The sequence below is a fragment of the Prinia subflava genome, chromosome 2 (assembly GCF_021018805.1).
Source record: "Prinia subflava isolate CZ2003 ecotype Zambia chromosome 2, Cam_Psub_1.2, whole genome shotgun sequence".
NCBI lineage: Eukaryota > Metazoa > Chordata > Aves > Passeriformes > Cisticolidae > Prinia > Prinia subflava.
Genome location: NC_086248.1, coordinates 89,878,377 through 89,893,690, shown reverse-complemented (window position 1 = coordinate 89,893,690; position 15,314 = coordinate 89,878,377). Strand labels below are relative to the sequence as shown.

The 15,314-nt window shown below is 37.4% G+C and overlaps 1 protein-coding gene across 1 annotated transcript in view; it reads left to right on the top strand.

Annotated features, from left to right (window-relative positions):
- Positions 1-15,314, top strand: part of SMYD3 (SET and MYND domain containing 3) — a 394,207-nt gene that overhangs the window by 38,110 nt on the left and 340,783 nt on the right. The window contains exons 2-4 of the mRNA XM_063390956.1: positions 4,417-4,480; positions 10,961-11,068; positions 12,159-12,216. Of these exons, the coding sequence (XP_063247026.1) occupies positions 4,417-4,480; positions 10,961-11,068; positions 12,159-12,216 (230 nt within the window). The remainder of the gene's footprint in view (positions 1-4,416; positions 4,481-10,960; positions 11,069-12,158; positions 12,217-15,314) is intronic.

Genomic DNA, 15,314 nt, shown 5'->3' with positions numbered 1-15,314 from the left:
AGAAATGTTTCAGGATGTTAAGTAGATGTCTGGGTATAACAAGAATTACAGAAAACAACAGCAAGTGGGCATTCAGGGTTACAAGTAAGACTCCAGAAACCAAGACTAAAGTTATGGTAGTCATCCTGAGTGCCAAATTTTTGTTTCTGTTAGTAAGTAGTGACCTTTAGAGTGCAAATTGTGTTAACTAACCTTTTGTCAACAGGGTAGGTGCTTTGGTTGTTTATGTGTTCTCTCTCTCTCTCTCTTTTTTTTTTTTAAGGTTTTTTTTTTTGTTGTTGTTTGTTTGTTTTTTTTAAAAGTTTTTTTTAAACCTGGACAATGCAATACCACTTCTGTAGAACGTTCAGGTATGAAGTAGATGATAATTTTATTTGGAAATAAAGTAGGTGTGTTTCCCTTATATAAAAGGTCTTAGTTCTCACTTGAATAATGACTCTGATCATTGATGGTTAGCTGTAGTTGCTATCTTTTAACTCTAATTCTACCTTCAAGAAAGCTACTTCCCAGTGCTACTCTTAGGTTAAAAATATTAATTTGTATCCATAGCACAATGAAGTGTGCAAGTGGAGAATATAGGAAATTTTTTCATTACTTTTAGGAGCAGGGAATTCAAAGGCTTCTTACCTGGTGTACTCTTTGCCCAGATCCAGTGTGGGACCTGAGAGCAGTGTACAGAATAACCTCTGGGCAGAAAAGCCTGGCAGCCTTATTTCAGAGGCTGTGGGCCATGGCCCTTATGGAAGATGTCTTCTCCTCTGCCAACTCACCTGGGACTGCAGAGCAGGTCCAGGGTCCTGGCAAAGGGAAAACTGTGACCCTGCCAGGCTGAGCCAAGTCAGCACGCAGGGCAACCAGAGGGGCTGGGAACTCTTGCTGTGGGCACAATTCACTGGCTGCAGAGTTGTTGCTTGGCAGGGCTTGCGTTTGGGATGTTGCAGATGCTAATGCTCTGGGGTTGTGCTGCCTGCCCTCAGCACAGTTCATCCTTGTCCCCAGAGCCATCTTCCCCATGTGAGTCAGCAGTAGGGTAACAGCTGGGGACCAACTGTGTTGCTACACCTCATTACTGGGAGAGAGGTGTGGGGAGAAAGCTGTAATTGCATTTAATGTAACCCCTATGCTCTCAAATCTACCAAATGTAAGACGGCTGTTTGCTCTTTACAACTTTATTTTTATTATTAGAATACAGAGGCATATTAGTTAAAATGATGAATGACTTCTTTGCTTACTGTAGGTATTGATTGCTTTCACTTTGTGACAGGTCTGAAATGCACATACTTGAGAAAATCCAAGTAGGCTTCATGCACTTGACAGGCTTGACTGAATTGCAAAGGTCTAAGAATTTGTTCAGGAAATTAGTTCAGCTTGACACGCATTGGAAAGAGCTGCTCTTTTCATTCATGTATACAGAGCAGGGTTATTAACTGAAAAATAATATCAACAACAAAAATACAGGAGGGGATTTGTGTGAGATAGTCCTGATTTCCTGCAAGATGTGGCAGAAGCAGAAGTGTGAGTAAACTACACAGAAAGGCATGTTGAACGCAGTCTGGTAATCATTTCAGCTCTATCTGATACTTATCTTGTGAGTAGGGCTGAAAGTCAAGTGCTTGCAATCAGTAGAGAAGTGTAGATGCATTTCCATTATAAATTAAGTAGTCTAATTGTGTTTGGTTGACTTTTGTTGTGGTATTTGAAATTTTATTAGGCCTTTTCCTGGCAAGCAGAAGTATTATGTGATTTTTTAAACATATTTTTAAGGTTATGAGAGTGCAGGTGTGGCTCTGATAGGACCTGATAGTCCAGGCAAACCCTTGTTAACCTCTTCACCTTCTTCTTAAGATTTTAAATGTGTGTTAGAAAACAAAAGGAAAAAAATAATTTTCTGGGGAGGGTGTGCCCACTGGGGCAATTCCAGTTGAGCTGTCTTACTTGTTTTTTCCCTATCTCATAACTTTTGTTTCCTGTCCATTTCAATCTCTTGAAAATTCTTCTACCCACCTCTACATTCGGGGTTGTTTTTTTGCCTTCTCAGTACACATTGGAAGAGCTAATTCTGTGAACGGTGTTTGTAGACCATAATGATGACAAGGTGTAGCAATAACCAAATTCCTTAGAGGAAAGATTCTTAACCTGGCCGTAATACTAGAGGTCAACTGACCAGCCCTGCGTACTTTATGCAAGTGGGTTTTTGTTTTTGTTGTTGTTTTTGGCTGTTTTAGTAAAGGCTAAGATGCTCACTTGTGCTTGTTGTTTCATAAGGGGTTGTGGTCATTTGCAAAATCTTGTTTATACTTTGTTGGAAAATTAATGATTTTATTTTAATTACTGCATCTTTCCTTTTTTATTGCAGCAGAAACCTTTTTAGAGATCAAAGTATAACTGAATCCATTAGATCAAATTTTGTGCATTTTCTCATTCATTAAGTTAGTCACATTAGGTGAGATGCAGTAGGTACCTTGTAAGGGACCTGATACTATCTCCAGGTGAAGTTTACAGGTAATAAGAAATACATGGGAGTATATGACAGTGACTTTAAAATTCCTTTAATAAAGCCTATGACATCAATCAAATGGTGAGAAGGACGGAAATAAACCAAGCCTTACTTCTTAAAATGTTCTAAAATACACAAATCCTCTATATATCAGTACATGAATCTGACTTTAAAGGATTTAAGAGTTAGTGCTTTAGATCATGCTCTTTTACACTTAGCATGCTATGTAGCATAATCCAGAGATGTTACAAATACAAAGGATTTTTTTTTAGTCCTGTCACAAGAGGGGGGAAGAAAGATTGGAAGAGAAAGCAATGATTTCATTTGGAGCTTTATTATGAAGCTCTCTGACAGGCATTCTACATCTACATCTACTTGTGATTCAAAGAAACCTCAAAGATGAATGGATAATTCATTCATCTAATGGCACCAGAAGGCAGTCACCTTATCCAGATAATCTGACTGATAGTGTCGGTTTGACAAAAATTCCAGTTTCGAGTGATGATCCTTAGATTTTTGTGTATGTGTTTGTTACTGCAGCATCGTAATTAGGAATTAGGAAATAGCCCTGCAGAGTATTGAAGCCTCCAGGGTTACTGATGGAATTTGGTGCTTTGTAGCTACACGTCTGCTAGTTGTGTGGATGGAATATGTCTTGGTAACTCGACACTAATGAGTCCAGCAGATCCTGGCATCTCTTGGAAAATTGCCAAGAGATATAGCAAGGCCAGGTATGCTTGCTGTGTATTAAGATCATTGCATCTAGCCTTCTCATAGAAGAATGTGAAAACTGGAGGAAAGACTTCTCTCTTTGTTGTGGGTATCAAGGAATTTAAATTCAGCTTCCAGAAAGTTTTAGTTACTCTGCTTTGGAAATCTGCATCTTACCTGTTGCTGCTTGGGACTATGTGGTACTTCAGTGTGTTTGGTACTAAAATTGCACATGCTCTGTTAGACTCTGAGCTCATTATTGTGTTTTGATGAATGACAGCCTAATGAATGGCCATAACTCACATAAGCAGCCTTGAGTGTTAAGAAGCGAAAGTGAACACTTTGCAGTGTTACCAGAATAACGCATCATGTTCACTATCTTCTACAGGAAAATGAAAGGGAAGCCTCAAAATCTGTCTCATTTCTACTCACTTGAAGTAAATATCTTTACTTATATATCTGAGGTACAAGATTTGCTCTGTGTGTGCTTTCACATTTAATGCTTACTTAGTGTCTACAAATATACAGAACTTCACTGATTTTTTTTTAAGTCGTGTAACTAAATTAAGACAGTATCAGAAAACAGTGCTACAGTCAGGAGGTGCTTGTAATCTGTAGATAGTAATGTATAGGTCTGGTAGTTCTCCTAGTTTTCATTGGATTTTTAAACTTCCCCCATGAATTTTTATTTTGTTTTCATTGTCCACTGATCAGAAGTGTTTCCTTAGAACAGAAATTTCTGCTGAAATGTCAGCTTTGGACTGTGTTATAAAGATAAAATTTGATGTTACAGCCACAGGTTCACAGCAAGGTCTTGTTTAAGACAGATAGTGATGCTTGTTTGCTTAGGACAAGACACAGACAGTAAATAGATTAGCTAGCTGTATTGCACAGTTCTAATTATGATGTTATCTACACAATCACACTCTTCAGAGTTACAGCTACATCACAAAAGCACATTTTATAATTTTCCTGTTGATCCAAAGTGGTCCCAGAGGTGCTGAGTGACTCAAGTAAAGAGTTGTGACTACAGCTTCGAACATAACTAGGTACAATTTATTCTTGCATTACGGTGCATTTTAATAACTTATGCTTAAGTTATTTTTTGGGACTTGGAATAATTTTAAATTGCTAGTTAGGTAAGAAGGATAAATACAGAACACCATCTATATTTATAACCCTTTTTCTTTTCTTTTTTTTTTAAACAGGAATGAAAATCTGCACAGGTGCTCTCAGTGCAAGGTTGCTAAGTACTGTGGTAGATCTTGTCAGGTAAGATGAAAAACAACAGCTGTAAAGCGTTTAAGAAAATAGGCATTTGAATACTTTTTTTTTTTACAGAGTCTCCATACATTTTGCATGTTGTCATAATTCCACACTGCAATTTATTTGTAGTTTTGGACAGGATGGGTAAATGTGCTGCCTTGTTTTATTTGAGTGTTTCTATAGCTACAAGTATAAGATTCTGATTAGTACAAACAACAAAACTAAGTTGAAATGTGTGATGTTTGACTGTACTTGGTGAGAGGGAAGGGAATAATTCTTAAACTTTATTGTCTGTAGCTCTAAGTCAATTTTGCAATAAAACAATTTCTATTTCAAGAGTATTTTTATTATGGTAAATTCTATATTCCAGTTTTTTAAGCGGAAATAAGGGTCAAGGATTTGTTGAGAAGAGAAGGCCATAAGGAAAACTGCATCTCGGAGTGGGTTTTCAAGAAGAGAAGTGATGCGTGGCAGGAGGACAGGGACAACACATTTAAATTGAAAGACCACATGGTATACAAGAAAAAGCTCTTGACAGTCAAGAGGTGAGACAGGGTTGGCAGGGGTCTGTGTGATCCCTGTGTTTGGAGACCCTACTGGATAAAACTCTGAGCTGGGTCTGACCCCAGAGCTGACCCTGCTTTGCAACTAGAGATCTCCATAGATCCATTCAACCTGACTTACAGTAATACTCTATAACTTTATAAGTTAAGTCTTTGACATTCCAATGAAAGCATCATAGAATGGTTTGTGTTGGAAGGGACCTTAAAGATCATCCTTTCCATGGGCACACACCTTCCACTAGATCAGGTTGTTCAAAGCATGCTATTCAACCTGGCATTGAATGCTTCCAGGAATGGGGCATCCACAGCTTCTTTGGGCAACCTGTTCTAGTGCCTCACCACCCTCACAGTAAAGAAGTTCTTCCTAATAGCTAAGATAAATATACTCCGTTTGAAGCCACTCCCTCTTGTACTATCAGTACATGCCCTTGTAAACTGTCCCTCTCCAGCTCTTTTGTAGGCCCCCCTTCAGGTACTGGCAGGCTGCTGCAAGGTGTCTCAGTCTGCATAGGAGAGGTGGTCCAGCTCTCTGGTCATCTTTGTGGCCCTCCCCTGGACTTGCTCCATGTTCTTCTTACGTTGCAGGCCCCAGAGCTGGATGCATTGTTCCAGGTGGGGTCTCACCAGAGCACAGCAGAGGGGCAGAATCCCCTCCCTGCCCTGCTGCCCGCGCTGCTTTGGATGCAGCCCAGGACACGTTTGGCTCTCTGGGCTGTGAGTGCCCATGGCTGGGTCATATTGAGCTTCTTGTCAACCAACACCTCCAAGTCTTTCTCCCCAAGTCTTTCTCCTCAGGGCTGATCTTGTGCTATCATATGCTTCTGTAAACAGTTCTGTCTTAATATAATCTGTTTTTTTCAAGATTCCACAAATCTCTCCTTTTGGGGATTAAAACATATATGGAGGGAAAAGAGGAAGATCTGTCATTTTGATTCATCGTATGGCAAATGTGCGCAACGTGCATTAGGTGCTTACTGTAGCATCAATAATAATGCCACAGGTAGATTTATTATGGGAGATCACAAGGAAAACGTGGCTGTGAAGACTATAAAAGACCAGAGTATTTGCAAGTTTAAAACAAGTATCTTCTGGGAGAGTCTTTGGTAAAGCTTCTGTTGGCAGGTCTCTAATGTGAAGTGAGACTGCTGGCACTGACCTGCAAAAGGAAATCCACAAGGTGGAATGCAATGACCTGTTCCAGCTTAGGTGTAAAGGCAATGGAGATAGGAACTGGAGTTTCCTCTTTGAGAAGCACAACTATGTGAACATTCTTCAAGGATTCATAAGGGACAGCCTGAAGTCATCTTGAGTATCTTTGCTTTGTGCTTCCAGCTCTGGGGTTCGCATCTTGTAGCCATCTGCAGTTGTAGGTATGGATTTCAGTGAGACAGGCTACTGCTGCTAAAGTAATCTGCACTTAACATGCTGTGTATTTGCAGTTACATAATTTCTTGAACAGTTTATATAAATAAATTAATATTGATTTAATGTTTGTAATATCCTGTGATATTAGGTAGTGATAGAGAATAACAGGAAAAAAAAGTAATTTTGCCATCAAAGCAGTGAATTTATTGGGATTGATGACTTGAAACAGATGATACAGATAAAACTGAGACCAGCCAGATCTCTTTGCTCTTGAAAACTGTCCTCTGATTCATATGTGTTCTAATAAGCCAGCTAAGCTGTTGTGTTGCTCTGGTTTTATAGCAGCTGTTAGGAAGGCTAAACCAAGTGCTTTGTGCCCTACTTAGCCTCTGTAGCTTAAATGTAATTCATTAATATGTGCACTTCTAATTGAACTAATTGGTCAACAGATAAATAGCAGGGTATTGATGAAACTGCATTTTGCACATTTAAAAAAGTGAATGTTGGCAAAACTGGACTATTTTAAAAATACAGATAACTTTGAAATGCAAATTATGCAGTTGGATTCGCAGTTCACACTTAGTTGCAGAATGATTTGATTATTTTTGAATGTGTGATACTGCAACTCAAAACACAGGCTTAAAACCTGCTATTTTTCTCGAGTTTTGTAATTAATACATTAAATGAAATCAGAATTAATATAAAAATCTGACTTAAAAATTATTCTCAGTAGGTGTACTGGGTCTGGAATAAAGGTGGATTTTGGGAAAGATACTTCAAAGTAAATTCAACAGGGGGTTTATATTTCAGAGTGCACCAAAAAGAGGCATTCTTAAAGCTGCAAATATCTTGTAAACATCTGCATTTGTTTTAAAATGTCATGTGGTACAAAAAGCTATCTTCAGGCTAACCTTAAGGAGAATAAATAGTCTTTGGAAATGTCTTTCTTTTTGGAACTTGCAGTGAGAATAGTTATTCTGTAAGGGAATATGTATGCAGAGCCAGTAGTCCTGTAGAAAACCTATATACAAATCAGAATATCGGATTTTTACAAATCTCCGTAATGTTTATTTTAAAGATTATGAGTGAGCTGTTCCAAATTCCAAAAATTCCCGTTATTTTTCTTTTCCAGGCCAGTTGAAGCAAACTGTTTTCGCTTTTACCACTTTAATTACATTTTAAAATAGTAGAAATGTGGAACTAGAACTTAGCACAAGAGATCCTTTAGGGTGACCTATTGGTTTTTGCCCCTATTTGGCATTTCCCTGATGCAGCCACTTTTCCACTTGTTGATGCCTAATTTCATGGGCTGCTTGCCTTCTGGAAATGTTATGTTGCTTGCATGTCTCTCCAAAGGTAGGGTTATCACATCTGCTGCTCCTCATAATCACTACTGTGATCACCCCTGGCAATGTTTATTAATATCTCATGGATTGGGGACCAATGGTATAGATGATAATCCCTGAAAAATGGAAGAGTAATTTTTCAGGCAGAATTCAGAATGTGATATTATCAAACATTATTAAATAATGTAGTAAAAGTAAAATGCCATAATAAAAAAATATACATTCTGTGAAAATTCAAACAAACCTTTGGAAATTACAGATTATTTGCTTTTAACAGATCAAACCCTTCCAATGGAAAAATATATTGCTTTGGTTTTTTGTGGTGGTGTTTTTTTGGTGGTTTTTTTTTTTTTTTTTGTGGTTGTTTGTTTGGGGTTTTTTTGTTTGTTTGTTTGTTTGCTTTTTTGGGGTTTTTTTGGTTTTTTTTTTATGATTTATAGCTTTTTTTAGGACATTAATCTGCAAGAAGCATTCATTTTTTGATCTCGCGTAGAAGACAGGGGAAATCTTTGTCTCACCAACATTGCTTTAGGATCTTTTGTAGATTCAGTCTCCAAAGGGAGACAGCAGTAGCATATGTCTGTGAAAGAATGGATGTGCATTGGCAGAATCGCTCGGCTGAAAATATGCAAGACATTGAAGGCATTTGCGAGGGGTCTTTGGGCGTGAGCTGAGCCAGCAGGAGCTGATCCTGGGCCTGGGCTGTGCAGGGAGTTGGTCTGGTGCTGGTTCAGCAGGCAGCCTCTCGATCTGCCACCAGTAAAGAGCTCTGTGCTGCCCCATCTCTGCAGCCCTGTGGGTGCTGACCTTTTTCACTCGGTGATGCCTGAGGATTTGCACTTGGGATGCACGGAGATTGAAAAAGAGGGAATGCTTTAGAAGGAGATAAACAGAAGGATATGCTTTCCAAGTTCCTAAGTGTAGTGAAGCCTTGAGGAGGAGGGTTTTGCCCTTTTCACTTGCCTTTCTTTGCCTCCTTCTGTTAGTGTTCATTTCTAACAGGGGAGAAAGAAATATTTGCAAAATTGGAAGACCTTCCCTGGAATGGAGGGGAAGGATCATACCAGGTGGCTGTGTCTCTGCACTACAGTGTTTATGCTCGTCCTGGATATGGGATATGAAAACCTTGCCTGAAAGCCAGGGTACACAGAATTAAGAAAACCCTCCCACCAGGAAATGTGGAACTAACAGAAGTCCAAGCAATAAGTGTTGTTAGAGTAGGTCTCTGCAGGGTCACAAATCTTTGTTTTCACATTGTCCTGTAACTTGTATCCATGTTGTATGGATAGTAAGAAGAAAAATTGTTGAGTTCCATTATATTATATTTAATGCATTTGGAGCTTTCCTCTCTCTCCCTGACCATTTGGGAATAAATGACTGGCAATCCCCATTCCAGCTCCTTCTGCAGAGGAATTAGAGTGATTCCTTTTTGGCATCAGTTTTGGCCAAAGTGCTGTTTCAGGAAAGGCATGGATTTAAACTATTCTTATCGCACTCTCAAAGAAACATGGCATATGATGCTATGTGGTACAGCATATTTCATCTCATTAGAGCTATATTGGTTGGGTAAGTTATTAATCATTTTGATGTCACCTCTAGCATGTTTAAAATTCTGTGCAATGTTTATGTAAGGGAAAAAATTTGACAGATAAAGGCTTACTCCTAGGAACATTTTTAGTTTAAGTTAGGTAAAAATGCCAATATAATTATATTATACAGAATGATGTCTGAACCTTTACAAGCATGACCTTGTTTTTCCTAGACAAAGATAATTCTATTCAGCCGTAAATACTTAACTTTTATTTGTCAGACAGCATGTGACACTAACTGTTTTTGGATTAATGCCTTCTTGGTTTTATTTTTTCCCCTTGTAGAGTTATGGGTAAAAGAAATGAAATCACAAATCTCTCATGTATCTGAAAGAAATAAAAAGCTCCATTTATTTATTATGTGTAAGCCACAGGGGAAACAAATCCTGAATTAAATATAATAAATGCTGGTGCTGAAACTTCCTGAAATTCCCTCACTTAAATGCAGCTTAAGAAAAAATTGTGTGATTGCCTTTGGAATCCTTATAACTTGCTTGTCATCATCTCCAGGTCTGATGTGCCCTTATACATAGCTCTGCCATTTTCTCTTATTTTTTTTTAACAGCTGAACATGTATTTAACATTAGACAATCATTTTTTTTCTGTGGCAATCACCTAACAGAAATTGTTTTTCTGGGTTCATTTTTCCCCCCTTACTGTGTATCTGCAAGAAAAATTTGTGCCCTTCAGAAGCCCTTGGTTCTGAGTACTTGTCATTGTAACAATTTTTTGTTGTGGCCTGTTCTTTTGATTTGCTTTTAATACTATTTGAAACAGCTGTGTGGCTTCAAACATAAACTGTGAATATGCAAATGAAATGTGTAAATATGTAATATGTTAATGAATGGACTTGGAGTTTTTGTATATTATAAACAGAATTTTCTGCTTGTAGAGACAGAAGACAGGAAAAAAGTGATCAGAAATTTTCTTCGAACATGTTTCTGTAGGTGAAGACTCATTCTTGCTGCTCTTCAGCACTAATCTTGGGGTAACAATGAATGACCGGGAAAAAGAGACATATTTCAATGTTTCTTTTATCTTCTCATGCTGACTCTTCCCTGCTATGGAAGTGTTAGTCCGTCTCTGCCATTTGAATCAAAGTGGTCCATGAAAGAAAAATACCAGATTTGTGTAATATATGCAACCAAAATATTTTTTGGTTCTGTCTTCTGTTTTGGTATCAGTGGCCACTCCTGGTCTGAACTGTGAAAAGTGTCCCTACGAGTCCTCCCAGCTGTGGGCATCGATACCTCTTCAGCTCAGGGATATTTGGGGACAGTTTTTGCAGCACAGAAAACTTGGCCATTGCATTAGAGCAGCTGCATTTGGTGCAGTGAATGGACTCTGCAGGCCTCTGCAGTCTTGATTGCTGAGTGAACACGTGCTTAGAGTTTTGTGTATGTTAGATGGCATCCTTTCTAGTTCTCTCCAATCTTGGGAAGTAAGCAGCTACTGTTGCAGCTTCGTGCCACAACAAAGGAGAATCAGCATGTTTGTGTGCATATGTAACTACAGATAACTATGTATATAAAATACGTGTACATATAAAAAAGTAGGATACAGGCTGTATAAAATAAAATGCATTTTATTTTCTTTTTCTTCTATTTTAAAATATCCTGATAGAAAGAAGCTTGGCTGGACCACAAGCAGGAATGCAGGTGTCTTAAGAGCATCGAGCCAAATTTTCCTCCAGACTCTGTCAGACTTGCTGGCAGGATTGTTTTTAAACTAGTAAGTGATGTTCTTTTAGATTGATTCAGTGCAACAAATTCTGATAAATGCTTTCTCACTCTACATCTTTAATGCAATTATGAGCTACAAGGTTGAAATGACTGGAATGCTGAAAAAAATTAGACTGCAAACTGCATTACAAGTTTACTGGTTAATTTGCAGAAATGCTGCAAGGATCAAGAGATTCCAAAATGGACATAACTAAGCTCAAGGGACATGTTTATTGACTTTCTTTTCCTACGGCTATGGGGTAACATTCGAAGTTTATTCCTGCCTGGAAAGAAGACATAGGTAGACACTGTTTTTCCTTCAATACTACTGAAGTTATTGGTGCTTTTCTATTAACCTAATGGAAGCCTCATTCAGTGTTGTTTCAATGAGTGGTAAGGACAGAAGCACTGGTAGCTAGCCCTTTCTTTAGAGAGCATAATGCGAAGCTTTCCATGTTGGATTCTCTTAATCTCAATTACCTTTTTTAATATTTTTCTAAACTCTTTTGGAAGTCCTGGGTGTTTGGCATTCCCCACAGATTGATTACCTTATATGGACTAAATTTTCTATTAGTTTAAGCAGCTTATAAATGTGTGGGATTGTAAATCAAAAGGGATTTGCTAGTTTTTTTGCTGAACCTGCTATGATGCTGTCTGTGTTGGATAAAAGTGCGGGCCTTTGTTGTGATCTGAGGTGATAAAATATGATTTCACATTTATTTAATACATTGTTGCAAAGAATTTGTGCATGATAGTTTTTAAAGGGCAATTATGTACCTAGCAATACTGTGCATTAGTTACAGTCACATGAACTCTGAAACTACAGACCTCATAAATGGATTTCAATTATGCTCTAAAGGGCTAAGTAAGTTGCTAAAGGTAAGCTGCCAAAGTGTTAAATTAAAATTATTATTAAGTCTTGTATCAACAAAGAAATTTAGTTTTTTAGGATAGTTTATGCAAAGTCCTGGATTTATGTTGATGCTGTTGGCCTTACCTAATTATCTTATACGTATATCACACGGAATAATCAGTCTTGCAGAGTGTTTTCAAGATAAAACATGCTATGTAAGTGTTAATTATCTGTTTTTTCTCTACAGCTCAGACAATCAGTATGCCCTTCTGAGAGGCTCTACTCTTTTTCCGATCTTCAGTCAAGTAAGTACTTGCCAGCCAGATTTCAGGAAATACTTCCAAGGTCTGCTTTACGAAAGGGCCATCTGATTTTCTTGCAGCTTGCCCTCTGAAGGTTTGCTCTGTAGAGTAACAGAATCAAAGACAAAAACCTCTGTGGGAAAGAACAGTTATTTCAAAGATAAAAGGAAAAACATGTCTGTTTTCTTGAAGCAAAACTTTCTCCCGATTTTTTGCTTCAGTATTTTTATTTTTGCATTTTATTATGAACATCTTGCCTGCTCATTCTTTACCCAATGTCTGCCTTACTACATACAGTGTCAATATTTCTACATACACATGCAATAATACATATATTTTTACATTAAAGTTTTACTTTTTTAATACTTATGTGCTACTGCATAAAGCTTTAAAATAACTTCTAGAAATAGGAAAGAAAGTTAAATTTAAACAGGATATGTGTATATTTGTCTTCTACATGACATTTCAATAGAGAAAAAAGATGAAATTATGCAGTTATTACTTTCATGGTTTCACAAGTTCCAGCTGCTTGGTTAGAAAAAGATGCTCATTACAATCCCTCAGCAGAGCAAATGCTGAAATAGGAAGCATTTTTTCCATATTTTGTGGCATCTTAGGCTTAGAAAGGAAGAAATACATCCTTGATGCATTTTTGCATCTTGTTTAGAGGGATTTTCTGGAGAGTAATGTGAATATTTTGATTACTTCAATATTTTTTGGTATTACTCGGTTTTGGCTACAAACCAGCTTGATCAATTGGTATAGCTAGTTAGAGATAAAACCCATATAAACATAAAAAAATACAATACATAGCATTAATTTTACTTCTGAACACCCAGCAGACATTCTGCTGCCTTCATCCAAACTGCAAGGGCAGAAGACCTTAATAAGGCAGCACATTAAAATGGATAGAATTCAGTTATTTAAAACAGTGATTTTCTGCAATGGATATTCTCAATTTGTGTAACAAAGGTTTATGGAAAACGGATGCTTCAAATTAACTTAAAATGGTGTAGACTTTTATGCTGCATTACACTGCTGGGATCCAAGGAAAGAGTCTTTATTGTACCAATGGCTGGTTGCAGAGTGGTGCAGGAGGAACTGGACAGAAGAATCTCCCTTTAAAAATTAAATACTGATCACTTGTACAGCACTTGTCTCTTGTGTAGGCGAAGTTTTTTTATAACTGATCATTCCATACAAACTGGGGTTTCTCAGTACCCTTCAGGAGATGATCTCAGCTTTCCTTGACTTGACTGGAGACAAGGGAATAGTGTGATAACTTGTCTTTTAACACTTACTTTTTGGGAGAGAAGCTTGATGTTGAACAGGCCTGAGCGGCAGTGGATAAATGCTACAAAAGTCTGGAGAGTGGCCAGAAGCTTCTGCTAAAATTCTCATTCTGGAGGAAATGGTGATACGTTTCTGTGATACAGATGGGATGACTGTCCTCTCACTGATACAGAAACAACTGGTACATAGCTAGTTATTTCAGGAGAAGACAAATCAGAGATCCACATGTTGTATTTCATCTGTACTTACTCTGAGTCTTACTAACACTTCCTGCAGAATCTTATTAACTCCACAGTACCAAGTGTTTAGGACGTTAACAAGTTAACTGAAGTTAATACTTCAGACTACAGTACAAATGACCTATGCATAATCTTATGTAAAGATACATAATCTTTTGGCTGACTCTTGTGCTATTTTCCTGGCTTCCTTGTTAGAGTGAATGCATGGTCTCTATGGTTTTGGAGTTAAAATAATCCAAAAGTGTTTTGGGTTGGTGTGAGAACTTGTTGTAGCTGTGATGTTTTTTGGTGCCTCTGTATGCTCCAAAAGCTCCTGTTATTTCACTGCAATTTCCCCATTTGCTGCACAGTTTATGAATGGTGTTGATAAAGCTTTTGTTTCTTTGTGTACTTAGGAAATCTATAGGAAAACCACAAATGCATATCCTTTATAGGTCTAAGTATATAGGAGAAAAGATTTCTTTGAACAGAATCACTATGAATATAGGCAGTAATCTGAAACAAAAACATTCTAGGAAGCATCTTTGTCATAGAAGATAATGTTTCAACACTAATCAGAAATGTGACAGAATTCTCATTGATACTTTTTTTATATTTTTGGGGGTTTTTTCCTCCACTTGTAATTCCAAATTGTTATACTTTTGAAAATTGTTATTGGCACTATACCGTCTCATTTTTCTTACACTATTACTTTTCAACGTTATACTGTTGGTTGATTTTTAGTGTGGGAGACATATAAACTGAATAGAAGAATATAAAGTTTTATACAGTTATTGAATAGTTATCTGCTAAAACATATAATACATAAAAACCCACAAAGTATGTTGAGACATCCAGCCCTTTATGAAGTTCTTTTCCAATCTCCATATTTCCTTGGAATTCCTTTATATGCCCTGAAACTCAGATTAAATAGGAGGGGTCTCTCTGAGCATTGTTACTTCTACTAGTTCTCATTTATCTTAAGACAATTCCTTCCTTAGTTCTCTGGGCTCTCTGTATGTTACAGTAATTCAGAAATCATCTTTTTTTTTTTTACTTACCAAGACTCAGTATTAAGAAAATAGTTTGTATGCTGTATTATGAGGCAGATATTTTGCTACTTTACTTGTGTAAGTATCAGAGTTACATAATTAAATACCCATGCTTTATTTAGAAATTTTTAATAGGCCTTTTATAACATTTTTTCTCCCACACCAGGTTTCTTAACAATTGAAAAAAGTTTCTTAAAAACAGAAGATAAAAACATTCACAAATGTAATTTCATTTTGCATTTGGCCTTGTTTTCTTACGTGCCTAGAAAACCAGGTCTTGATCATTTTCCATTAAGGTTCCCACTGGATATTTTTCTGGATCATTAGCTCTGATGTCCTGGACAGATTCCAGTGTGGATAATTGCATTCTGCTTCCATCTCCATCAGTTCTCCCTGAATTTCCAGTTGGTTTTGGTACTCATGTTCCACATCTGTCCCAAGCTACAATGTCCATCTGTAACGTGCTTCTTATATGATTTCTCTTCTTTAGTCTAGGATTGTTTTACTTGCCAATGGTGAGACAAACCATGCCTTCCTC